We start from the raw sequence: 25,441 nt of genomic DNA, 5'->3' as shown, positions 1-25,441 counted from the left end.
CTCTCCCCGTTTCCAGCTTCAGAAAAGTGAAAAAATAAAAAATAAAAAAAAAAAAACAAACAAAAAAAACTATGAACAAATCCCTATGCACACTGCACATACCTTATTTTAAAGTAAAAAAACAAAACGGGAACAAATACAATATTTAAAATAAAGAACAAGTAAATTTAAATCAACAAACTGACCAGTATTTCAATGGGAACTATGCTCCTCTCACTGACCACCAATGAAAGAGGTGCCCCTTCTGGAAGTGCGGTGGGGCCGGATAAATGGCCTCAGGGGGCCGCATGCGGCCCGCGGGCCATAGTTTGGGGACCCCTGCTCCAAAGCCAAACAAGAAAAGAGGGATAGTCCTTTTTTTATGCTCTACTAGATCTAGAACATTCTTCTGTGTGTTTGTGCATTTACACACTTAGGATGTACCTCGTGGCTTCCAAGGTGTTGTAATTCTAGTGGTGTGGACTTACAACCTGCCACTTCTCCGACCCTGTCTGAACTCCCCTGATCCTCTCCATTGGGGAGGAGAAAGAAGGCGGGTCAGTAATCACCCCTGTGTGTCCTGTTCTCCACTGTCAGGCTGAGCAGTGGCTGAGACTAGGTTGTAGCAATGCTCTTCAATCTTTCCTTAAAAATAAAAAAGTCTTTCGTTTTTTAAAAGTTGAAAGAATCATGAGGGAAGCACCGCTTGTTAACTTCTTCCTGACCCATGGTGTACTTTGATCTAAAAAAGAGGCTTGACATTGGCCAACCTAGCAAACCAGAGGTCCTTATCAGGGGGAAATTAGACTAAGATAGGGAAGCTCTCAAAATAATGTGGTTCTTCAAGGGCTTGGAGGTTGGGGACAGAGTGGAAACCTGACACATGAGACCAGAGCCAAAGGCACAGGCACAGGCAGAGAGGCTGTGGTCAGGAAAGCAAAGACACCCAGAGGCAGTAAGAGAAGCTGAGCTGTTTAATCACCTCCTTGGCCAGACTCAATCAAGGCTGTGGTTGCCCCTGAACAACTCACACCTGGAAGCCTTTGAGAGTCACTGGAGATGAAGTGGCCGCTTGAGTCAGAGGATGAGGAAGGACGGAAAGGGGGAGCTTCAGTGTCTCTGACTCCATCATCCAGCCATCTTGCCCCCAGGTCCCGCTTCAGCTCTTAGAGGTTCCTGGCTGGTCCCCAGGGGCAAGGCACCAGGCGGCGTGCCCCAGCTGCAGTGGGAGAATGACCCTGAGGCAGGGGCATCCATTCCCCATGTGGCCTATATTGAGGGTGCGGCACTGTCCGCACTGTGGTGGGGAGAGAGGCATAAGGCTGAGGGAAGAGGGAAGTGGGGGGGAGTAGAATTGGGGGTTGCCTGGGGCCCACCACCAGTCTAGAATTAAATAGCAGAAGAGAAGGGTTGCCCTTGGGAACACTGACTTGTCCCCAGAGACAGTTCCTGGTGATGGGCTGACCTTGGCAACAGACCCTAGCAGCAGGCAGTTGTCCTGACAAGAGGGTGGTGGTCCCTGTTGACAGTCCCTGGCAGTTTCCTGAACAGAGGGAGGGAGCTGGCCTGGGAGTCCTGCCCCCTACTACTTATTCTTCTTGAAGAAGCTGAAGCGTTTTTCTCGCTCTCGTTCTCTGCCGTCCTTGCTGCGAAGTACCACAGAGCCCTCGGCCCCGGCCGGGGACACTGGGGGCATGGTCATGGCCCGGGTCATGCCCCGGCTGACACTGGGCACTGCTGGCTCTTCCGGCTCTCCGGAGGCAGAGGACGCAGTGGTGATGGCTGCATTCACCACCCGCAGCCAGGAGCTCATCTCTGCCTACAGGGAGCGTGGAAAGACAACGGGTCACCTCGAGGGCGCTGTGCTGAGGCAGCCGCTCTGTGGACAGCAGACAACGCGGAAATGCAAGAGGCGGAGATGGGAGAATGAATTGACGGTTTCATCTCCTTGGAGAAAAAGACCTCTAAAGATAGGACCATGTTTTGGTGTGGCCCTCACAAACACCCAGTTGGCACACTGTGGGTGGTCTGATTACAAAGAATGAGACATTTAAGGAAAAAGTGAGCAAAGAGGGAAGAAAGGGGAAGCGAGAGTTGGAAGAATGGCAACAGCTCGGGGCGTGGGAGGAGAGGGAACAGCTCACCTCATCCTTAGCTTGGAATAAATATTCTTTTCCATCCTGTAAGCTGTTGGGAGAGAGAGAGAAACCTTAGGGCAGAGCTGAGAATCTGGATCAGCCTGATCAGTGCTGGGAGAGCTCAGTATCACCCAGGGGCCGGGCCGGGGCCCTCGGAGGCAGATCAGACACCTTCAGCTTACTCCCTCTTCACAGTCCCAGGACTGAGAGAAAGCAACTTCTTCCTGATTGGCTACCGAGGACCAGGCTGATCTCACTTCCATCCCAGGCCATGCCTCCCACTCTGGCTGCTCCAAGGCGGGCAGGGACAGACACCTGGAGATCCCTGGAGGCCAGGGAATGCTAGCACCCTACCCTTAGATAGCCCATCTAGGATCATTTTTCAGCTTGACATTGTTGGCCATCAGGTCTGTTTTGGAGCTCCTGCACCCCCTTAGTGTGAAATACAACTGGAAGCCCACCCCCTTCCTCTCTCTCCTCTACATCTCTTGCCCCAAATGCCTGGCCCTGCAACTCGACCTCTAGACCTAGCACATGGCAACCCTTCACCTTGTATCTCTCTGACTCCCTCTTCCATCCTGAGGGCACAGTCCTGTTCCTACCCCAGCTTGAAGACGTGTTTACGCTTCCGATAATCAAAGGCGACACTGCCCTGGGCCCTGGCCAGGCTGACAGGCACTTCTCCGTGGTATGGCACTCCCGCGCTAGCAGCTTTCGCATCCTTGTAGAAGCCAAGGCTGCCACGCCGCAGGACACAGTACACATTCTGCCATGACCTGGGAGGGACACGGTGTAGGTGACGAGGCAAGACAGGCTGCCTGACCAGCTTCTGTGGGGCTGGTGACCCTGGGGAGAGTATGGGTGTCCTAGGACTTCCAGGGCCTCTCCTGTCCTTAGGCCCATCATCTTCACAGCACACCCCCGCCCTACCTTCACCAGTGGCCCCACTCCGCTCCTGAGCCATACCCCTTTCCTAGAAGACACTCCTCCCGCAGGGCACCCCTCCCTCCTCCGTCTGGGAAGGGGTTCCAGGCAAGCTGCCTCAGCAGGCAGGGACTGCAGAGGGCCAGGCACTGCGCAGCCAGACCCAGTACCTGTTGGCAGCCTTCTTGCCGAAGGCCTCCATCTCCTGTTTGCGACACAGCATCCCCTCCATCTGTTCCTGGGCAGAGAGCTCTGGGCCTCGGGGCGGCAGGGTGGCAACCCGGGCTGACTCTGATGACCTGCTCTGTGGCATGGTGGGAGGGACCGAGCCCTGCGTCCGGGTCTGCCTCTCTCCCTGGGGCCTGTTGGTCTCGTCCCCTAGGCCAGTCCCCTGTGGGGAAAACAGTGTCCGTGTCAAAGGATGAGGTCACAGGTACCCAGTTTGGATGTCACGAGGACTGAAGGCCAAGAGCTGAGGTTTCCTCGAGGAGGCTCCCTTTTGCGTCTGTTGCCCCACCACCAGCTCATCGCCCTCTTCAGCCCTCAGCTATCAACACCCACACCTCCAGGAGGAACTCACAGGCCCTTCTGGGAAGCTGCCCGGCTCAAGTCTCTGTTGTTCCAGCAGGGGCTACAAGGACAAGAAGCTGTAAGAGGGCGTACAAGCGGGCCGGGGGCTAAGTGTCTGGCAGGGCGCACTGAGCGGGGCAGCTCACCTGCGGGGACTCTCCGTCTGTGCAGATGCCATTAACACTGGCAGGCTGTGTGGATGCTGGTAGCCGGGGGTGCGTTCTGGAACGGCAGAGGGGGACACAATGATACCAGGCCTTGGATTGCTTAGATGCAGCCTCCTCCTCCCCCGCAGGTGTTCCAGCCCTCACCGGTCCCAGGAAGCATCAGGAGCCGTCTGGCCGTCCACCAGGACCCCTTCGGGCTGACTGGCTGTGGGCTGGGAAGCAGAGGGCTGTTTCCTCCGCTCCTCCTCCTCCCTCTTTCTTCTCCGCTCCTTCTCCTGCTCCTCCAGCTGTCAAGAGATTCTGAGGTCAGAGCGCAGACAGTCTCATTTAAGAGGACCAGGGAGTTGGGGAAAGGAGAAATGTCTCAGCCAGTTTGATGAAACAGGGCGGAAAATATAATAATTCAAAAGGAAGGATTATAAGTAACTGGGGAGATGATGTCTCTCAGCATCACCCAGGGAATGGGTGACTCCTAAAGCTGTGGTGACAACCTGGCACTCTAGGCTAACAGGTGGGAGATGATGGTGCAGGGGGAGGAGAGAAGCTGTTTTCTCCCAGCGGCAGAGAGCACAGGCTGGGGTCAGTGGGCCGGGGCGGGGCCGGGGCGGGCGGGGCATCCCGGGGGCGGGGCCTGCGGCCCTCACCGCGGTGAGCTTCTCCAGCGCGCTGAATCGCTCCTCCCAGGCCACTGCTGACTTCTGGAAGGCCTCGTGCCGCTTGATGAGGCTCTCAACTTCATCAACGGTGCAACCCAGCTCCGCACTTCGCACCAGAGGCTCTTGGCTGCACAGCCAGGCCTCCGCCATACCTGCATCTCTCCCAAACACGAGCACCTCCAAAACTGCAGGGCAGGAGGGGTGGCAGGAAGATGGCAGGTCAGAGTGGGTAGCGGCAGAACACTGTACCCCCGTCACTTCAAGAACAAGGATACAGAAAGTTCCTGCCCCAAAGCAGGAACACAGGGCAGGGCAGAGCCAGGCAGTGCCAAGGGTGGGTGCCTTGAATTCCTCCCCCAGGATTCCTGGCCTTAGTCTGGAAACTACAGGGTACAAGACCCCCAGCCCCTCCTTGCAGCGCCTGGCTCTCTCAGCCAGCTTCCTGGTCCCCAGAGTGGCTCACCAAGCTGGAGCCAGTCCATCTTCTCCTGCCACTTGTCCGCTGTCTCCTGGCGCCGTGCCTGCAGCTGCGACAGCTTTTCCGAGATCTAGGGGCAGAGGAGTGAGTTAGCACCCAGCTAGGCTCTGCACAGGCCCTCGCTCGCTCCCTCGGGAACTCAGACAGGGGAACTAGGGATTTCAGTTCCGGGAAATCCCAGCACCAAGGGGAGAGGGAGTGGAAGGTTTCTGTGAAGAGAGGTTGGGAGGAAGCAGAAAGGCCCTGGGGGGGGGGGGGGAGAACACTCAGCATCGAGGCCTCTCCCATGAGGATGACACGCTGCACCTAGGCCTCACCCACCTCCTCAGCAGCATAGTGGCTCCTGGCGAGCAGCCTCTGCCCCATGTCAATGCAAGAGGAGAAGCGGTCGGCCCTGGCCTCTATCTCTGCTTTGATGCCCTGGTGGTTCTTGATGACCAGGTCTGCGGAGGACACATCCCTGGGGGCACAGAGACCACATCACTACCCTGCTGCCTACAACCCTCTCCCAGGCACCTGCTCACAACCCCTGAAGGCCCTGGGCAATGGGCACCGTAGGCCTCACCGGGGCCTCTCCTGGGCATCCATCTGCAGGTTCACCCCGTCCATCCACAGCATCAACTCCCGGACAGCCATGAAGAAGCGGAACTTGTCCGTGGTGTCCAGCAGCAGCTGGCGGCGGGCAGCAGAGCTTCCCTGAAGCTGGGCCCAGGCCTCAGCCACAGCCTGCATGTGGCGGCCAATCTCCTCGGCCTTTTCTCCAGCATAGGCCTTCTGCAGCCGGTGGCCATCGTCCTGCACCTGCTGGACCTGCAGAGCCCAGGTCGGAGTCAGGCAGAGCTGGAGACTCCGAGGAGCTGCAGTCTCCCCCCTGTCCAGGCCTCTGCTCTCTACTGCCTGCTCGTTTTACCAGCCAGAGAAGCAGAGGAGGAGCAGAGAGTAGGGGCTGGGAAAGATGACAGCTGGTGCCCACAGTGAGCCTTGTTGCACTCTGCCCTGTTGGGTCCCATCTGGGAGCCTGGGCTTAGCCTGGCAGGCAGCCCTTTAAAAGGGCTACTAGTTATACCAGGTTGGAATTCAATACATTGTTGAATAAATGCTTCTCATCCCCTTTGTACAAAGATGCCTTAAAGCTTCAAAAGAAGATGGATCCCTATCTTATTTGCCTTTTTTTTTTTTTGTATTTTTCTGAAGTTGGAAACGGGGAGGCAGTCAGACAGACTCCCGCATGTGCCAACCAGGATCCACTCGGCATGCCCACCAGGGGGCGATGTTCTGCCCATCTGGGGCGTGCTCCTTTGCAACCAGAGCCATTCTAGCGCCTGAGGCAGAGGTCATAGAGCCATCCTCAGTGCTGGGGCCAACTTTGTTCCAATGGAGCCTTGGCTGCAGGAGGGGAAGAGAGAGACAGAGAGGAAGGAGAGGGGGAGAGGTGGAGAAGCAGATGGGCGCTTCTTCTGAGTGCCCTGGCCGGGAATCGAACCCAGGACTGCTGCACACCAGGCCGACGCTCTACCACTGAGCCAACCGGCCAGGGCCTCTTGTTTTTTTTTTTGTTTTTTTTTTTTGTATTTTTCTGAAGCTGGAAACAGGGAGAGATAGACAGACTCTCGCATGCGCCCGACCGGGATCCACCCGGCATGCCCACCAGGGGGCGATGCTCTGCCCTTCTGGGGCGTCGCTCTGCCGCGACCAGAGCCACTCTAGCGCCTGGGGCAGAGGCCAAGGAGCCATCCCCAGCGCCTGGGCCATCTTTGCTCCAATGGAGCCTTGGCTGCGGGAGGGGAAGAGAGAGACAGAGAGGAAGGAGGGGGGGGGGGTGGAGAAGCAAATGGGCGCTTCTCCTTGTGCCCTGGCCGGAATCGAACCCGGGTCCCCCGCACGCCAGGCCGACGCTCTACCGCTGAGCCAACCGAGAGGGCCTCTTATTTGCCTTTTTAATGACCAATTAGTACATCACAGGGATGGATTTCTGATACTTGTTTGTATACACCAAAAACTATTTTGTCACTAATAACATGTGGAAATCATGAATTTGCTCAGTTGGGCCATGGCGAGGTAGCTCAGTTGGTTAGAGCACTGTCCTGATCCACCAATGTTGTAGGATCAATTCCTGATCCGGGCGCATGTAAGAATCAACCAATGAATGCATAAGTAAATAGAACAACAAATCAATGTTTTTTCTTTCTTTCACTTTCTCTTCCTGTAATAGCAACTTAAAAATTTTAAAATAATAATAATAAAGAACTACTAGCCAGTTGGGCTATCAGAGGCCTGTCCAGAGCATGAGGGACCTCAAAGATCGTCAGAATGAGATTATCAGCCTGAAAAAAGGTCTTGGATAGGGGGCTATGTTGAAATGGTTGCAGGAAGGATCTATGGTTGATTTGTGTGGGTCTAGAGCTCTAGAGTGGGTGGGACCAATATGCAGATTTTAGTGCAACAGGAAGAATACTCTAGCTCTCAGGACCATGTGACAGTGTCACGGGCCCTCAAGGAAGCTTGTTATTAAAGGTGTGAATGTAGTGGTGAGGTGCTCTCTGGCCTGGGATGTTTACCTGGAGGAATTCTGCCTCATCCCTAACTGGCCTTCCAGAGGATGCCCACTCCCAGCAGTTCTGAGGGACCCTCCTCCCGCCACCCATTTCCCATGACGTCTCCTCCAGGCCACCCCCAACCTCACATGCTTGAGTCAGACCTGGGAGCTGAGGGCCTGGATGTCATGCTCAAAGGCACAGTGCCGGCGCTGCAGGGCCTCGGCCGCGTTGAGGTCTCGGCCAGTCTCGTCTGGAAGCTGCTGCTGCTTGTGCTGCATCCGCGCCAGGGCCTGGCGGGCCCCGTGCAGGAAGCGCTGCAGCTCGTGTGCAGCCGCCAGCACCTGACCCCGTGTGTCCAGTAGCTCCAGCAGGTCAGCCCAGGCCTCGTTGAGACTGTCCTTCCACTCAGCCACGGTGGCCCGGGCAGCATGGCCCGCAGCAATGAGCCCATTGGCCAGTGCATTGGCACTATCCACGCGCTCCTGACCGATGGTGCTCGTGTCCCGAGAGAACTCTCGGAATTTGTCCCGGAGCATCTGGTGGAGGGAACAGTTGCACAGACAATTCTGATACTGGTTAATGGGGCTGGGGAGGAGAGCAGGGCATTCCTCTCACCCCAAACTGATGGCCCAAAAAAGGTTTCTCTAGCTGAACTGAGCTCATGAGTAAATGCAACTGGTTCCCAGTGACCCTGTGTTTGACTAGCGCCCCGGCCCCCAGTAAAGGTAGTAGGGCCGTTTGGAACCTTTAGCCTATAGACTGGGATACCCTAAACTGTCAAGTTCTGTTGGAAAAGAGTGACTGGTCATTCCCTTTTTGTCCAAGTCTATGCGCAGCCCCATAGCCTCCTTTCTGCACAGTTCTCCAACTGAATTCCCTGAAAACCCAGAACAGTGCTGGCTCAGCCAGGCCTGCACCCTGCCTTTGGTGCTCTGCACAGGACCAAGCCCTAGTGCCTGTGGGTCTCCTCTTCCAGGAGCCAAGCTGCAGGTGAGTGTCCCCCCCACTCACGGTCACGTGCTCATAGTCCTGGCCGAGCTCGTGGGAAGCTGCCACCACCTCGCGCTCCTGGATCCACTGCTCTAGGTCGTCCAACTCGCGGCGGAGCTGGCACAGCCTCAGGTGCTCCTGCAGGCGCTCCCGCCGTTCCCCAGCCAGCTCCTTCAGGCTGGCATACAGCTTGTCCACCTGGGCTTGGCGGATCGACAGCCGCGTACTACGGGGACAGGGGATGCAGCACAGGACTTAGAATCCACTGCTCAGATCCCCAGACTGTACCATAGAGCCCTGTCCCTCAGAGCCACCCAGCCGCTTGCCAAGTCCCTGCTTCTCCACCTTTCTAGATGGTTCTATATGCGCACAGTACAGAAGGCTCCACGATCCCTGCACCTGCTTGGAACCAGCTCCCCCTGCCCCGAGGGCTGTGCTTCCTTGCCGCCACTGTGCTCACCTCTCTGGGTGGTCGTGGTCAATCATGTCTTGGCTGCTGGCTGCCAGCTGGTGGATGGTCTGGGCATAGTCTGCGAGGGCTTGCTCCAACACCTGATGCTTCTTCACCTCGGCCTGGGCGCTCAATTCATCCTGGGGGCAGGGCAGTGGGCATCAGGGAGTGGGGGTCCCGGGGAGGACAGATGCAGCTCGGCTGCCTGGGCTCTGCGCTGGCTCTCACCTTGGCTTTGTCCTGGCCCATCATGTGTAACTCCTGCTCGCCCATCCAGGCCTCGGCCTCGGCGGCGTCGCGGTAGAACTGCTGCGCTCGCAGGGCCTCCTCCAGCCGCTTCCCTCGAAGTTCCAGCTCGCGGCCCAGGCGTTTCCACATTTCCTGTAGCTCCGCCAGCTCCGGGCCGGCTGCGGCCGCACCCAGGGCACGCTGCCGCTCTGTCAGGTCCGCAATCCGCGGCTCGTGGCCCTGGATCTCCTTCTGCAGGGTCTGTCCCCAGCGCGGAGGAGGGGATGTGGAAAGGCTCGCTAAGGACTCCCTCACGCCTACTCAACATCAAGCCCCCTCACGCTCTTGCTTCTCTTCCTTCCTGAACCCTCTTGATCTGCCGCCCTTCTGACCCAGGGATGCGCTGGTCAGACTTCAACCCCCATGGTGTTCTACCGAGGGGACCTGCCCTCCACAGAGGGGAAAGGCCAGCCAGCAAAGTCTGAGGTCGCACGCAGCATCGAGGGGGAGCCAGAGAAACCCGGGTCTTACGGAAAAACAAACTTCCGCATCTAAGGAGGTTCTTGGGACCTTCCCTTTGGCCTTTAGCCTCTGTCTCACCTGGTTTTTCTTCATGAGGAGCTGGACACTGGGCAGGTCCTTGCCATGTTCCCTGGAGCTTGCCATGGGGAGACGCTCCGTCACCCACAACTGAATGGGAAAGGGGGTGTCAGTGCTAAGGGCTGGACAGTGGGGATAGCTGGGGGGAGCTTCTCTAGGGCTCCTGGTGTGTGTGCAGGTCACTGTCATCTCTGGTTCTAGGGTAAAGGAAGCGAGCAGGCATCCCCAAGTGTCCCTCGAGGGTTGATTTTCAGTGCCAAAGGGAATAGAAAACACGGCTGGCATCTCCCCAGCCCAAGGCAGGAAGCAGTTTGCCATGGTGACGACATCACCCCATCCCCGATCCTAGTGACTCACGATCTCATCCTCCACATCCCGGTGGAACTGGTGCTGCTCCCGGGAGGCCTGCAGGCGCTGGCAGCGCTCCCTCATGGGCTGGTACAGGGCCTTGAACTTCTCCTCCACGGCCCTAGACGTCCGCTCCACCTCCCCTGCACCCTGGTCTTCCTGGGCCAGTGCTTTTGCCTGGGTCTGGATCGCCTCCACCTCCTTCTCCCGTACAGCCATCTCCCTTTCCAGCATCTGCCAGCCCAGAAGAAAGAGATGCCATCACTGTGCTGCCACCATCAAACTCAGAGGGGACACTGGCCAGTACCAAGTCAATCATGATTTCTTACCCTGGGCTCACCCAGGGCAAGTATCTCCTCATGGCCCAGATCAGTGGATCTCAAACTTTAATATGCCTAAGAGCCCAGGGAAGGGGGTTGTGATAACTTTGCCAGTTAGCAATTTATGGCCTCTCAGTCCCAAATCTGCCTCAGTTCCAAATCCATCTTTCCTTGCTTTAAGACATTAGAACTGGATGGACCCGTAAACATTTCTCCTCTGCCAGCTGGTGCAATGCCAGGCTTGTCAGTAGAGGGCGATGGAGGGACACCACAAGGCACAGGAGAGGCTGAAGCTTCTACTTCCGGTTCCAGTGTGCTTTCCTTCTGGCTCCTATGGCTAAACTGCCCCTGGCATGCAGGAGACCCAATGGCGGTCACCTTCTATCCAAATGACAACTCCCAGCTTTGGACCTGCCCTAGCCTGTGATACCCCAGCAAATTTCTATGGCATCAGCAGGCAGGCCTTGACCCTCTCCAGCGAGGTCTGAAACTCAGCTTTGGGGTGGCCTGAGAACGGCCTCCCCAGTTTCAAGAGCTATGGTTCCTTCCTGCCTTCTGCTGTCCACCCTCCCCGTCAAAGGCCCCTGCGCACCTGCTGCTTCTTGAGCAGAATGTTGACGCTGGTGAGGTCCTTGCCGTAGTCGTCGGAGTGCAGCTGGGCCTGCAGGCTCAGCAGCCAGCTCTCCAGGGCAGAGCAGCTCTGGGAGAAGAGCTCGGCCCGGTTGGCATCAAAGAGGCTGCGGGCCTTGGCCTGCGTGGTGGTCTCCAGCTCGTCCCAGCGCTTGTGCAGGCCCTCCAGCTTCTCCGACACCAGGGCCTTCAGCTCCGGCTTCTCGAGGCTCAGCTCCTGCCCTTCCTGGGTGGTGGGACAAAGAAGTGTAAGCGTCGGAATCAGACAACACTGAGCTTCATAGGCCAGGGCCCTATGGGGCAGGAGAGACCTGAAGAGTGAGCAGTAAATTCCAAGTTCTTGTGTGTTCTCTTGAACATGATCTTGAAGGTTTTAGCTCTCTCTAGACTTCCCTACCTTACTGCTGATCAAACCCTCCTCCCCCTGCTCACATCTCATTTCAGCTAAGAAGCCACTGCGACCTTTCCTATTTTGAGTTCCCTGGCGCTGTGGTTTCTACTGTTGTATTGCATGTGGTCCTGTGTTATCCACTGCTACCATTTCATGTTTCTTAGCTGACCTATGGTAAGTGAGTCTCTCTGTCTCCCCACTACCAGCCTTTCTGCTGGAGGACTTCTATTTCCGGGGAGGTGCTGGCGAGGCGGCCTGGAAGTGCCCGAGTTACTGCCCCCAGAGCCAGCGATAGACAGCTAGCGTTCCTGTGCTTTGGTGGGGATAACTCTGATGCATGCTCGTCTCCCAGGGCATCCCAGGAGGACTGAGTGCCAGTTGCCCACTGGGGTAACTGGGATGATAGTGAACCCTTTCTAGACTACCTTTCCTGCTCCGTCTCATCTCCCCACTGCCCTGTTGGTGTTTCCTGTGATCACCTCCATTGACGCAGCCTTCACTGAAAGCCTTGTTTTGGGGCCTGCTTCTAGGAGAACACAAATCAAGACATATGGCTGCCGGGATAAAGAGTGTCAGAGTCTAGCACTGCTGGGGCCACCTCACAAACCTGTAGCACATGTCACACTTTGATGCACAGTCCTTACGTGGTGATTAGGGCTTTCCGTGACCTGACCCGGGCTTTTCCCACTTTTCCTTCCATGGGCCCCCTTCATGCTTTGCACTGTTCTCTCTGCCCAGGACTATCTTTCTTCAGGACCTCTGCTCGGCTTTCACTACCCTGGAGGCTCCTTCTTCCGGGTTTCCCACACCGTGTCTCTCCTCACCGTCCAGGCTTATCGGCTCTCTCTATTGCAGTTGTAATATTCTGCTTTGGATTTAATTCATTTACTTATGTCTATGTCTCATATCCTGGCTACAGTCCTGTTCTTTGAGGTAGAGCCCGCAGTGGAATCACCTGTTCCCCCTCGGTGCCTCATACGAGGCTTTGCATGTAGTAGCACCAAGTAAATATTTTCTGAACAAATAGAAACACTGACTATACACTGGTCTCTTCTGCCCAATCATTCTTTCCCCGAGGGAAGGAAAGTGTCTTTCTATATACCTCATCACACCTAGCAGAGCATTGAGCACATATGTTATCCAGCAATACTTGCTGAGTAGAAATAAAGTTTTACCTGTGCTCAGTTCTTGAGGAAGAGCTGGATGGGAGAACAAATACTGGGAATAGCAAGACTCAAAAGCAAGGGCTGGCAAACTGTGGCCTATGGGTGAAATCTAGCCCACCACTTGATTTTATAAATAAAGTTCATTGGAACACAGCTACAATCATTTATTTATATACTATTCTCTATGATTACTTTTTGCACTACAGGGCAGAGCTGAGTAGTTGCAGCAGAAACTGTGCGGTCCACAGAGCCTGAAATATTTACCACTTGGCCCTTTACAGAATTTGTTGTGTTGACCCAAAACTGAAGTTTGCCTCCTTACTAATTCATATTTTCTCGAAGTTCTGGAGTCACTGTCCCATAGACCTAGAACATGTGTTCCTCAAGTTGTAACTTTCTCCCTTGGAAATGTGGCATGGGAGGCCCCATGACCTCTAACCCTGAAAGAGCCCTATCCTGAAGCTTGGCTCCTCCCGGGCACTGTAGCTGGGACCCCGCCCAGAGTACGCTCAAGGGTTCTTTTCTTGCTGCTCCTGTCGCACCGCTCACCTTGTCCACCTTGTCCAACCAGTCCTTATTGGCAGCCAGCTCAGCCATGAACGCCTGGTGCTTCTGCCACTTTGTGTGCAGGTTGCGGGCCTCATCATAGGACACGTCCTGGGCCGTCAGCATCTTCTCATCAATCCAGAGTTTCAGCTGGACCAAGCAGAGAGTGAGAATAAGAAAGCCCAAGCACACTTCAGAGGAAGAAAGGAGGAGGCATACAGTGGGGAAAGGCGAGCCAGGAGCGGTGGCGGATGTGGGGAAAAGCCGTGCCAGGGTCATGTGCTCTGGGGACGCCGCAAAGGACTTATTCTAGGGTCAAAGAGCCAGGGCATTTTAGGAAAGGGATGGCTAGGGAATGTCAAAGGGGACACGGGGGGAACTGAGCCTCACCTCATGACAATCTTGTAGGAAATGCTGCTGCTCTCGGTTGTCCCGGAGACGTCCCAAAAGCTGCTGCGCTGCTTCCTGATTCTTCCCGTGTCTGGAACGACAGACAACCCATTGTGAAACTCTTGAACTTGCTGGAAACAGGTCATGAACCTTTAACTAACCTAGAGGCCTCCAGTCCTCCCGCTATGAGGACAGTGCCTTCCAGGTACAATGCAAAACTACTCAGGTATCCTATGTCGGTGTCTAGCTACCCTGGTAGACTTCATTTTGCCCGTGGGAGGGAGACAGACCTTCCCAGCCCGTGGCTTAGTGCCGCACTGCCCACGGGGCTCTTCCTCTTCTATTTTGTGTCAGCCCCCCAGCCCCATCTGCCAGTATGACTGCCATGTTTCCCATCTTTGGGGTCACTCTGTTTTCACTCATTTCCCTCGCGGGCCCTTCAGTGGCCCGCGGTCCTAGTCACACCTCCTCTCAATGGAGTCTGCCTTCTCTCGGATCTTCTCGGCATGGATGTTGCCCTCAGACACCAGCTGGCGCCCGGCCTCCAGCAGCCCACGGATCCGCTCCCCATTGGCGTCCATGGTGCTTATGAAGTCTTCCAGTTTTTTTATGGTGGCATCAGCAGCCTGGAGTGTCCCCGGCATCTCCGTGTGAGACAGCACATATTCCTGCGTGGGACGGGAGGTCGTGAGCTCACCTCTTAAAGTAGGATTCCGCTCTCAGACATGGCGGCCAACCAGTGAGGGACGGGGTCAACCCTCCGGCTCGGAATATGGAGGAGATGGTGCCGGGATTTTGTCGAGTTTCAGAAAGTTGTAAGGGACTTGGGCTGGAGAACCTTTAACGGTCCAAATGCCATTCCATCTTATTTCTAGCTACTCATTCAATTTACTTAACATTTATGTGGCAAGCCAGTTTATGTCAGTTTTGGTAAGCCATATTTACATCTTTTTCACTTTTTTTTTTTTTTTTCACTTTTCTGAAGCTGGAAACGGGGAGAGACAGTCAGACAGACTCCCGCATGCGCCCGACCGGGATCCACCCGGCACGCCCACCAGGGGCGAAGCTCTGCCCACCAGGGGGCGATGCTCTGCCCCTTTGGGGCGTCGCTCTGCCGCGACTAGAGCCACTCTAGCGCCTGGGGCAGAGGCCAAGGAGCCATCCCCAGCGCCCGGGCCATCTTTGCTCCAATGGAGCCCTGGCTGCGGGAGGGGAAGAGAGAGACAGAGAGGAAGGGGGGGGGGGTGGAGAAGCAAATGGGCGCTTCTCCTATGTGCCCTGGCCGGGAATCGAACCCGGGTCCCCCGCACGCCAGGCCGATGCTCTACCGCTGAGCCAACCGGCCAGGACCTTTTCTCACTTTTCTTTTTCTTTTTCTTTTTTTTTTTTAAAGATTTTTTTTTTTTTTTTTTTTTTTTTTTTTTTTTACTTTATTTATTCATTTTTTAGAGAGGAGAGAGACAGAGAGAGAGAGAAGGGGGGAGGAGCTGGAAGCATCAACTCCCATATATGCCTTGACCAGTCAAGCCCAGGGTTTCGAACCAGCGACCTCAGCATTTCCAGGTCGACACTCCATCCACTGCGCCACCACAGGTCAGGCTCACTTTTATTTTTCTAACATGTTCTTCCTGCTCATCCTGTTTCCTGAACTGCTTCACCTGCTGCCACCCCCCCCAGTCACCACTCTCCCTCACATGCCCCCTGCTCCCCCTTCTTCCTGACCGTGCACCCCAGCTCTCACCTGGCTGCTGAGCACGCCCTCAGCCTGGCGGGCATCCCGCAGGAAGCCCTGGAAGCCGTGGGCCTGAGCCAGGCGGCCCTGCCGGCTCTCCCACATGCGGCCCAGCTCCTCCCAGCCGGTTCCCAGGGCTTCGAGCCGCTGCCGGAGGAAGAGGCACTGCGGGTCGGACTGGTCGCGGGTCACCTCCTCGCCCAAGGCCCGCAGCCGGCTATACTCGCTCTGGGCCCGCTCCACTTCTCCCCGCAGGCCCGCGTGCTGGGCCAGGAGGGCCTCTGCCTCAGGCAGGGTGGCCGGCCCTTCTTCAGAGGCCACGGCAGTCTGCGTGCGGCCTAGCCACGCCTGGAAGTCATCCAAGCTGCGCAGGAAGTCCTGTAGTCGCCGGGCCTCCCCCAGAGACTCCTCTCGACGTCTCATGGTGGCCCTGAGGTCTTCCCAGCCAGCCTGCACCTCTCCAAGCCGGGCATTGATGGCAGAGGCTTGGGCAGGGTGGCCAGCGGCCAGGGCATTGGCCTCTCGAGTCAGCTCACCCACCCGGGCGGCGATGGCCTCCAGGTCCCGCTCGGTGCCGGCCAGCTTGCGCTGCAGAGCCAGCACCCCAGCCAGGTCATTGCCCAGGCCTTGGGTGGACTCGATGACCTTGGTCTTTTCTCTCATCCAGGCCTGGGTCTCCGTGCACTCCAGGTGGTAGTTCTGGATGCTCAGGGCTGACGTCAGAGCTGCCTTCTTGCCATCAGCCAGGGACCGAAACTGCTGCCACCTGAGCGAAGGGAGAGTCTTACGTCTGGAGTGGCTCAGTTTCCCTGCCCTGTCCAGGTAGATCTGGAAGATTCTTCCCTGCCTCTCTCTCCCTTGATACATCACACCATCTGTTCCATCCTCTGGCCTCTGACCTGACTGCGTCCTGTGTGGGCCCCAGCCTCTTCACACGGCCTTGACCCTCTGACCCCCTTTTATCTCGCTCGTTACTCCCCTCCCCCAACACCTGCCAGACCACCTTCTGCCTCATCCTTCACCTCCATTCCACGCCCTGCAGAATTCTACCTGTGGTTGAGCTGCTTCTGGGTGTTGACAATACTGTCCTTGCCCGGGGGGTCGGCCTTCAGCAACTGCTCAGCGATGTCATTCACGGCAGTGATTCGAGCTGCGAGGGCGTTCATTTCAGGCTCCAGGGTCTCAAACCTGAGGGGTCGACAGAGCCGGATGTCGTTGGTGGAAGGTGATGACACTCCGGCCACCCTTCCCAGATGCCCGTGAGAATTCCTCTCTGCCAATGTGAAGCTTATTCATAGGAGCTTCTGCATCTCTTATCTACAAAGCTCTATAGTATCTGTGGGTCAGGGGATATACCAACCCCCACAAACAAGTACAAAAACTATCATCTCTAGAGTGACTAAAAAACCAAACCAACCTGTGAATGTTAAAGGTCAGGAACAACGGCACAAGTTAACTAATCCTGGCACAGGGCCCTACCCTTTATCAGAACTTCCTTTATTACTCTAGGCCTTACCCCTTAGCTGCCTGCCTGAGCCCCATCCTACTAGCATGTGTTAAAAATGAACTGATAACCAAAGATATTTAAACAGTAAAAATGTGAAGCATTAACTTCTCTCAGGGACATTTTACATTCTCGCAGATCAGAGTCTGCACACGTTTTATGTGGAGGGCCACAGAATAAATAGTCCGGGCTTTATGGACCACATGGTTTTTGTCACAAGTATTCAGATCTGCTATCTTAGTGCATAAGCAGTCATACGTAGATGAATGAGTGTGGCTCTCTTCCAATAAAGCTTTATTTACAAAAACAGGCTGCAGGCTGGATTTGGCCCAAAAGCTGTAGTTTGCCAGCCGTTGTCATGGGGTATCCTAAAAACTAAAAACTAAAAAACTAAAAAAAAAAAAAAAAAAAGCCCTGGCCGGTTGGCTCAGTGGTAGAGCGTCGGCCTGGCGTGCAGAAGTCCCGGGTTCGATTCCTGGCCAGGGCACACAGGAGAAGCGCCCATCTGCTTCTCCACCCCTCCCCCTCTCCTTCCTCTCTGTCTCTCTCTTCCCCTCCTGCAGCGAGGCTCCATTGGAGCAAAGATGGCCCGGGCGCTGGGGATGGCTCCTTGGCCTCTGCCCCAGGCGCTGGAGTGGCTCTGGTCGCAACAGAGCAACGCCCCGGAGGGGCAGAGCATCGCCCCCTGGTGGGCGTGCTGGGTGGATCCCAGTCGGGCGCATGCGGGAGTCTGTCTGACTGCCTCCCCGTTTCCAGCTTCAGAAAAAAAAAAATAATAATCTTTAAAAACCGCTAGGAAACTGACTATAGACTGAGCAGTAGATGATAGTAAGAAATTGCTAATTTTAGCCCTGGCCTGTTGGCTCAGGATTTGAGTCCCAGTCAGAGCACACAGAAGAAGCAACCATCTGCTTCTCTTCCTTTCCCCCTTCCCTTTCTCTTTCTCCTCTCTTCCCCTTCTGCAGCCATAGCTTGATTGGTTTGAGGGCATTGGTCCTAGGCACTGAGGATGGCTCTGTGGAGCCTCTGCCTTAGGTGCTAAAAATAGCTTGGTTGCGAGCATGGCCCCAGATGGGCAGAGCATCTGCTCCAGATGGGGGGGTGCTGGGTGGATCCCAGTTGGGGCACATGTAGGAGTCTATCTCCCCTCCTCTCACTTGGAAAGAAAAAAAGAAATTGCTAATTTTGTTCTATGTAATAATGGCATTTTGGTTCTGTAAGAAATATGTTCTTTCTACATGACTTTAATATTCTGGAAATAAAGCTACTTCACGAGAGGTCAATCAGTGCTTCTGTCTAAAAGCCTTAGCTTTTTAAGTCCACACACACAATTAAAAAGTTTCACTAAAAGAAAATTTGACTATATTTAAAAATATTTCCTCATATTTTTTAAAGGACGCATCCTTGAGAATGTGGAAATGAAATGACAGATAATATTGGGGGTTGGCTTCTGAAAAGGAAAATGAATCAAATAGAGCATGATAGTGACAATTAATTGAACTTGGGTGGTGGATATAGAAGTTTGTTGCATAATGTTTTCTATTTTTGAGTATGTTTGGCATTTTTCATTAAAAGACAAAAAAAGACTCAAAGCCATGTAGCAAGACAGGCAGTTGACAGCGGGACGTGCCACCCCAGCTTCCAGTGCAGTTGCTGAGGGAGCCTGCAGGGGGCGTACCTCTGCTGCACGACCTCCAGGTCCTCCAGGCGCTCAGGCAGGGTGAGCCCGTTGAGCCACTGCTCCTTCTCCTCCACCCACAGCCCGCAGGCCCCGGCCTCACTGAGCATGGTGTAGCGCGCCAGGGCCGCCTCCAGGGCCCGTGCTCGCCCGCCCGCCCGGGCCTGCAGCTCCTCGTAGTGTCGCTCCAGGGTGGGCACCCTGCCCTGCACCTCGGGTGTGCGGTTCAGCACGGGAGGCAGGGCTGCCGCCTGTTCCCGCAGGGCGTCCAGGGTTGGCCGGTGGCCTCGGATCTCCTCCTCCAGGGCCCGATGCTGCCGGGCCAGGGCCTGCGTGGAGAACTCGTCATGCCCCAGTTCAGGGCTGGACACCAGGCGCAGGGCGTCCACCAGCCAGGCCTCCATGTCGTTGGCGTCTGCCTGGAACTGGTAGAGGCTGGCGGCCTGGGCAAGCCTCTGGGCGCGCTCCTCCGCCAGGGCCTCCAGACGCTCCCACTGCGCTTGGAGCTCCGCTGCCCTGGCGGCCGCCTGGCCTGCCCCCGGGTGGCCCTCGGCAACCAGCTGCTGGCCTTGCTCCAGGGTGAGCTTCAGGGGCCCCTGCCGGCCGCTCATCTCGCCTCGCAGGGCTGCGTGCTTGTGGAGCAGGCGCAGGACGCCGGTCAGGTCCCGGCCAGTGTCGGCGGAGGCCAGCAGGTGCTGCTGCTCCCGCACCCAGGCCTCGGCCTCGCCCACCTCCCAGAGGAAACGCCAGAGGCGCCGGGACTCCTCCAGACGGGCCCGCCTGGCCGCTGCCAGCTCGCACAGAGCCTCGTAGCTCTGCTCCAGGGTGGCCACCCGCTCTGACACCAGCTGCGGGTCACATGGTTTGTACTCTGAAAAAGTCATGGTGGAGGGTCCCGAGCTACAACCCAGCCCTCCTGCTGCCGCCATATTCGTCCCTGGTTACAAATCCCTGCACCCTCCTCTCCTCCGCCGCCCTCCACTTCTGTCACCTGCCACCCTCCCATCATCCTTCCTGCCAGATCTTCCCAGTCTTGTTCTCAAATGCTTCAGTGCTTAGTTCTCCTCCCTAGCCCCTCCCCTTTCCAGTTTCTTCCCCCAGTTCTCACCTTTTCCCGGGTCACAGAAGCGCAGGGCGGAGGCACTGACAGCCCGCACCCTCTCAGCTTGCACAGCGATGTCGGCTTCTACCAGCTCATGTAGCTGCAGCAGGTCCTCCACGCCAGCCAGGTGCTTGCCCAGGTCCTGGGACTGGAGCCGGCCCTGCCAGGCACAGGTGGCATGTCAATGCCCCTCTGAGAGCAGCCCAACTCCTCGCTGCCAAGCCTCTTTCAGCTCTACCACACACCTGTGCTAACCTCGCTCCCTTCTCCGGAACCAACCGCACCTCCCGACCTCTCCGGGTGGCTCGGTGTCACACCCAGGTGAACATGAACACATCTTCTCCCGTCTGTGGGTCCTCACTCACACACCCAGTGATATCCCCGTTCTGTCCCGGCTCCCCAGCCTCTTTGTACTCAACTCTCCTCCTGTGGAAAAACCATCTTAACTAAATCCTGCTCCAGGAATCTTGGATGACTCATTTTCTCGGCCCCAGAATTACTGCCTCCTATTGTCATGGCTCGGTCCTCAGCACCGCAGCGATCCTCAGCATCTCTCCAGACCCATCCTTATCTTCACCTGCTGCCTAGACCAGTTGTTTTCAGCGGCCAGTCCTCGGACAGGTGCTGTCCACCAGAAATTTTGTGCTGGTCTGCAGAAGAGTTAACCACCCTGATGTGACTCTAAAATGTCCATACACCATCAGGATGGTTAACTCTTCTCGTGGACCAGCACGAGACTTCTGGTGGACCAGCACTGGTCCACAGACCGGTGGTTGAAAGACACTGGCCTAGATCACAGCAATCTAACCAGTCTCGGCTCCCACTCTGGCTGTCCACAGCCCTTCTTCACGTATTAGTCAAAGTGATCTTTCTAAAAAACATAAGGTAGAATCACATCTCTCCCTTTTTCTAAACCTTCTGATCACTTTCGAGGCTCTGTTACTTTGAATAAAATCCAAACTCCTGCCTGACCAGGTGATGGCGCAGTGGATAGAGCCTTGGTCTGGGATGCTGAGGACCCAGGTTCAAAACCCCGAGGTCACCAGCTTGAGTGTGGGCTCCCCAGCTTGAGCGTGGGCTCACAAGCTTGACTGTGTGGTTGCCAGCTTGATCATGAAATCACAGGCATGACCTATGGTTGCCAGCTTGAATCTCCCCCTCCCCCCATCAAGGCACATATGAGAAAGCAATCAATGAGCAACTAAGGTGCTGCAGCTATGCGTTGATGCTTCTCATCCCTCTGTCTCTAGCTAACCCCCCCCAAAAAACCCAACCCCCCCAAAAAACCCAAACTAAACTCCTTGACCAGCTTTGGAAGGCCCTAAGTGAGCTGGCCACTGCCTCCCGTATCCCTTGCAGTCCCACTGGCCTCCCTCTCATGCTAAATATGCCATGACTGGCCTGTGGCCTTCTGCCTGGAAGGTCCTCTTCTCCGCTCTCCTTATGTGGCTCCTTGCGTTATCCTGCACTTAGCTAAAACGGCATTTTCTCAGCGAGGCCTTCCAGACCACGCCACCACACAGCCCTTTCCAGTTTCCTCAGAGGTTTCATATCCACCTGCTATTTTGTTTGTTGATAGGTCTGTGGTTCTATCATCGGTCTCCTCTCACTGGAACGTGAACCCATGAAGACAGGGTACCTGTGTGCTCTGTCCATCTGAACCGAGAATAGGGCCCTGCTCTGGGTCATCCGCTATGAAGATCCACTGAGCAAGGGAGTGGCTGTACCCCCAATCCCACCCCCCATAATCCTGGCCACCGGAACCCCACCCCATGCATCCTGCTGCTACCTTCATCTCTTCCATCCAGTCCATGAGGTAGAGCAGGTCCTGAAACACCTTCTGCAGTTCCAGGTTGATGAGGAGCCGCTCCCGCCGGGCGGCCACCATCTGCCGCAGGAAGTCCCAGAGCCGCGCCACGTTGTGCTGCCGGGCCGCGATGCGCTTGATGTCATGGTAGCGCTCGGCGGCCAGCTCAGCGGCCACAGCATCCACAGCCTGCACCCGGCCGCTGTAGGCCACGATGTCTGTCTCGATGGCCTCGTGCTTCCGCACCGCTGCCTCCACGGCTGCCAGCTCCAGCCCAAAGTTGTCCTGGGCCAGGGGGGAAGGGAGGGAGGGTTGGGAGCTCAGGGGCACTATCTCTGCTCACCCTGCTGCCCTCTGGGGCACTCCTGCTGCAAGATGCCAACCCCGTGAGGTGTCTCTCAGTTTCCTCTCTAGCTTATCTTGTCCTGTCTCGCCAACCCTTATATCCCGTTCAAGACTTTGGCCCCTGGATCCTGGGATTCTTGGTCTCTTTATCTGTGTGATGGATTTCTCATTTCGTTAGCTCCCCACATCGCAGAGCTTCTTATCCTCCACTTTCTCTCCTCCCCTTCCCCCCACCAGCCCGGAAAGGCCAAGAGCTCCCCACCCCCACCCAGGAGTTCTACCTGGGACACGAGGCGCTGGTTCTCGCTCAGCCAGGTCTCCCGCATGGCGGCCTTGCGGTCGAAGCGGGCGGCCAGCTGCTCCAGCTTCTCCTGGCGGATCAGCTCAGTGCGCAGGGCCAGCTCCCGTTCGTGCTCGGCTTTCTCCAGCCGCTCCCAGGCCTGTGGGGTGGGGACAGGGCTCAGGAAGTGAGGGGAGGGAGGGTCGCCAGGGTACATGGTGAGTCCCAGAGAAGCTTGCTCCAGTGGGTCAGTGGAATGCAGTCAGTGAGCTGCCTGTGCCTGGAGGTGTGAGGAGCGGGCAGCGGCTGGAGCGCTAAGGAGCCACAGGAAGACGGCACCTGCTTCGGGACCAGGACCCGGCAGGGACCAGAGGGGGATGGAACAATGGAAACCACTGGGTTTGTTCGTGGTGGGGGGCTTTTATTATTCATCAGGCTGAACAAGATGAGGGATTGGAGTATGATTTCCTCACGTGAACTCACATGGAGAGAGAGAGGGAGAAGGAGGGGGAATGTGCAGGATGCGTGAAAGAATGTGTGAGTCACATCTGCACCGGGGAGGGGCGCGGCTATCTGGAACCAGTGTTCCAGCTGGGGACGTGAGGGCTGGTGCAAGGCTGGGACGCCTGGGGGACAGGAAGGGGAGGCGGGGGACCTTGTTGATGTCGGAGATAAGCCGGCCCTCACGGGGTGTGTAGACCTTCTGGTTGTTGGCCCTCAGCTTGCTCTGGATGGTGAAGAGCAGCACTTCCAAGTTCCCTTTCTCTGTGAACCTGAGGCACAGAGCAGGAAGGGGTCAGCGTCACAGGCCACTAGGGGTACAGGGACTCTACTCTTCGAAATAAAGTGTCCTGCGTTGCTTTTTTTTCTCTTAAAAGCAATACACGAAAGCCAGAAATACTGGCAAATCAAAAGAATATGATTTAAAACTGAAAACCACACAGAAATGGCCCATTACCCCCTGGCATGCATGTGCTTAATATTTGTTCTACACGGATGGGCTTGGATCACGCTGTGGCAACATTTGTCCGGGACTCTCTCACTGTGGGCCAGGCCCTGTTCTCAGGAATGTATGTGCATTAACTTGCTTAGTTCTCACTGCTAGCTATATCCTCTTATTACCCCCATTTCCAGATGAGAAAACTGAGGCACAGAGAGGATAACAACTCTCAACCGCTAAGTGGAAAGGCCAGGATTTGAACCTGGACACTTTTACTTACTTATTTTTTTAGAGAGAGAGACAGACAGACAGTGACAGACAGAAAGGGAGAGAGATGAGAAGTATCAACTCTTACTTATGGCACTTTAGTTGTTCATTGATTGCTTCTCTTATGTGCCTTGACTGAGGGGCTCCAGTAGAGCAAGTGACCCCTTGCTCAAGCCAGAGACCTTGGAGTCAAGACAGCAACCTTGGGCTTCAAGCCAGCGACCTTTGGGCTCAAGCCAAAAACCATGGGGTCATGTCTATGATTCCATGCTTAAGCTGGTGACCCCGTGCTCAAGCCAGATGAGCCCGCACTCAAGCCAGCCACCTTGGGGTCTCGAACCTGTGTCCTCAGCATCCCAGGCCGATGGCTCTATCCACCGCGCCACTGCCTGGTCAGGTGAACCTTGACACTTTGAACTCCGCTATTCACAAATAACTTTTACAAACTGCTCCCACACTTGTTATAAACATCTTTTCATGTCAATAAACACATTTCTTTAACAGTATTGTCAGTGACTTTCCTATGACTCAATTTTCTTTCACAAAGGTCACACTAGTGAACACCCTTGAAACTACATCTTTACTCAAGAGGACTTTCTGGGTCAAATCATTCCCTGAAATGTGTAGGAATAGATGTTTTCCGGATTAATATTAGTTGTGGAACTGAAACATACTAACTCCAAAAGAGCTCAGTAACAGAAAAACACATTTTAGTATATGCCGTATAGAACTGCCTAACAGCAGCTCCACACTTGAAAACAGTTCATTGCTAAAATAGATAAACGATAAGGAACCTTTGCAACATGCAAGCTACCAGCCACACTCCTGTGTTCCCTGCCAGGTCCCGTCTCCCTCGCCCAGTCCCTAAGGTGGGACTGGGGTTGCCGTGACCCTGACCAGTATCAGAGTGGATCGCACAGACTCGACGTATATTAGCAATCATTTCCAAAGCACACCTTTTTTTTTTTTCTTCTTTTTTTTTTTAACGGATAATCATTTTAAGAACTGATCTGGGAACTGCTTCTGGTGCTGTGAGCGGAGGGCAATGAGCCTCTGTGCATTGGTGCCCCGCCAAACCTCCCTCCCAAGAGGCTGCTCGCCCAGACGCGTGCTTTCTCTCGTTGAGCACAGCTCGGGGTGGGCCCGCTGCGGCAGGGTGCGTGGCCCAGGGGCACCTACTTGGGTGGCTTCTCCACGGTGCGGTAGGAATTGAAGGACTGTAGCTGGTTCTGGACCCCGCTCAGGGAGTTGGCCAGCTGCCGGTCATTGAGGGTCACGATTGTTTGCTCGATCCACTGTAGCAGCTCTGAGGCCAGGGACTCGTACTTCTCAACCAGGCGCTCTGCCTCCATGGCATGGTCCAGCACCTGCGAGACAGCGACGTGGGGTCCTGAAGCTCCACCCTGCCCCTGCTTGAGGGCAGGAAGACCCTGAGGCCAGGCCTCCCCTGGCCTTTCCGCTTACGGCCCCATGGTGGACAGTACCTTCCCAATCCTTTTGCCTTCCACGGCCAGGGCCTTCATCTTGGAGAAATAGTGATAGTAAGTAGCCACATAGGTAATGATCGATTTTTCATCTGGTTGGTCCACATTCACATCTGAGGAAAAAGAGCACTCGGGTTGGGCAGAGACTTGACACCTGCCTCCCAGAAGTACACCCACAACTCGAATCTCGTACCCTAAACCCGGGGCCGTGCCAGCCCTCCGAGGCTGACATCATTCCAGCTCCCTTCAGAGCAAAATGACAAACCATATGGACTAAAAGGGCAAGAAGAGCTAACATTTTTTTTCCCCCTCCTAGAAACAAGCAGAGTACAAAACCCAGAAGCTCAAGGAGGCTTTCAACAGCGTTCCCAATGGAGACCAAATTTAGCTGTTTGGAGGAAGCAAGACAAGGAAAGAAACAGTTTTCCCACTTGGGGATGGATCGTGTCTTCTGGGCTGGAAGGATGTGTAGGAAGTCAGGAGATTCGAGGCAGCAAGACAGAAGGTATGAACGAAGCCTCCTGCATCCGGGATGTTCTAGGAAGGTCCCAGTTAGCCCCGGCAGCAGGGTTCAGAGTCCAGTTCTCGTGGCCATCTTGGGGCACGGTCAAGGCTCTTTCTGACCTCAATCCCAAAGTTCAGCCGTGGGCCTCAGAAGGTAAGTGTGCTTCAAGTCAAATCAGCTCCCACCACAAGGACCAAAGCTGACTATGACTTGAAATCCTGGGGTTGTCTTAATTAGGCCAGACTGTAATCTTCCTAAAGGGAAGACTGTGGGACCAGAAGCCCTCCT

General features: G+C 55.5%; 1 protein-coding gene across 3 annotated transcripts in view; it reads right to left on the bottom strand.

Annotated features, from left to right (window-relative positions):
- Positions 1–938: 938 nt before the first annotated feature.
- The window catches only part of SPTBN2 (spectrin beta, non-erythrocytic 2), a 40,660-nt gene continuing 16,157 nt past the window's right edge, over positions 939–25,441 (bottom strand). For all 3 annotated transcript variants that reach the window (XM_066346764.1, XM_066346758.1, XM_066346749.1), the window contains 30 exons: positions 24,649–24,761; positions 24,344–24,531; positions 22,613–22,730; positions 21,959–22,117; positions 21,315–21,617; positions 19,532–19,685; positions 18,424–19,294; positions 16,292–16,429; positions 15,251–16,007; positions 13,975–14,177; positions 13,510–13,600; positions 13,123–13,269; positions 10,979–11,242; positions 10,076–10,300; positions 9,719–9,808; positions 9,119–9,379; positions 8,900–9,030; positions 8,461–8,665; positions 7,611–7,985; positions 5,478–5,722; positions 5,234–5,372; positions 4,898–4,982; positions 4,423–4,619; positions 3,923–4,065; positions 3,758–3,833; positions 3,622–3,672; positions 3,212–3,432; positions 2,720–2,893; positions 2,124–2,166; positions 939–1,798 (listed from right to left, as the gene is read on the bottom strand). In XM_066346764.1, the coding sequence (XP_066202861.1) occupies positions 1,565–1,798; positions 2,124–2,166; positions 2,720–2,893; positions 3,212–3,432; positions 3,622–3,672; positions 3,758–3,833; positions 3,923–4,065; positions 4,423–4,619; positions 4,898–4,982; positions 5,234–5,372; positions 5,478–5,722; positions 7,611–7,985; positions 8,461–8,665; positions 8,900–9,030; positions 9,119–9,379; positions 9,719–9,808; positions 10,076–10,300; positions 10,979–11,242; positions 13,123–13,269; positions 13,510–13,600; positions 13,975–14,177; positions 15,251–16,007; positions 16,292–16,429; positions 18,424–19,294; positions 19,532–19,685; positions 21,315–21,617; positions 21,959–22,117; positions 22,613–22,730; positions 24,344–24,531; positions 24,649–24,761 (6,401 nt within the window). In that variant the 3' untranslated portion in view covers positions 939–1,564. The remainder of the gene's footprint in view (positions 1,799–2,123; positions 2,167–2,719; positions 2,894–3,211; positions 3,433–3,621; positions 3,673–3,757; positions 3,834–3,922; positions 4,066–4,422; positions 4,620–4,897; positions 4,983–5,233; positions 5,373–5,477; positions 5,723–7,610; positions 7,986–8,460; positions 8,666–8,899; positions 9,031–9,118; positions 9,380–9,718; positions 9,809–10,075; positions 10,301–10,978; positions 11,243–13,122; positions 13,270–13,509; positions 13,601–13,974; positions 14,178–15,250; positions 16,008–16,291; positions 16,430–18,423; positions 19,295–19,531; positions 19,686–21,314; positions 21,618–21,958; positions 22,118–22,612; positions 22,731–24,343; positions 24,532–24,648; positions 24,762–25,441) is intronic.

This window comes from Saccopteryx leptura, chromosome 1, assembly GCF_036850995.1.
Source record: "Saccopteryx leptura isolate mSacLep1 chromosome 1, mSacLep1_pri_phased_curated, whole genome shotgun sequence".
In the NCBI taxonomy this organism is placed as follows: Eukaryota; Metazoa; Chordata; class Mammalia; order Chiroptera; family Emballonuridae; genus Saccopteryx; species Saccopteryx leptura.
The sequence above is the reverse complement of the archived record's forward strand: the minus strand, read 5'-3'. Positions and strand labels throughout refer to the sequence as shown.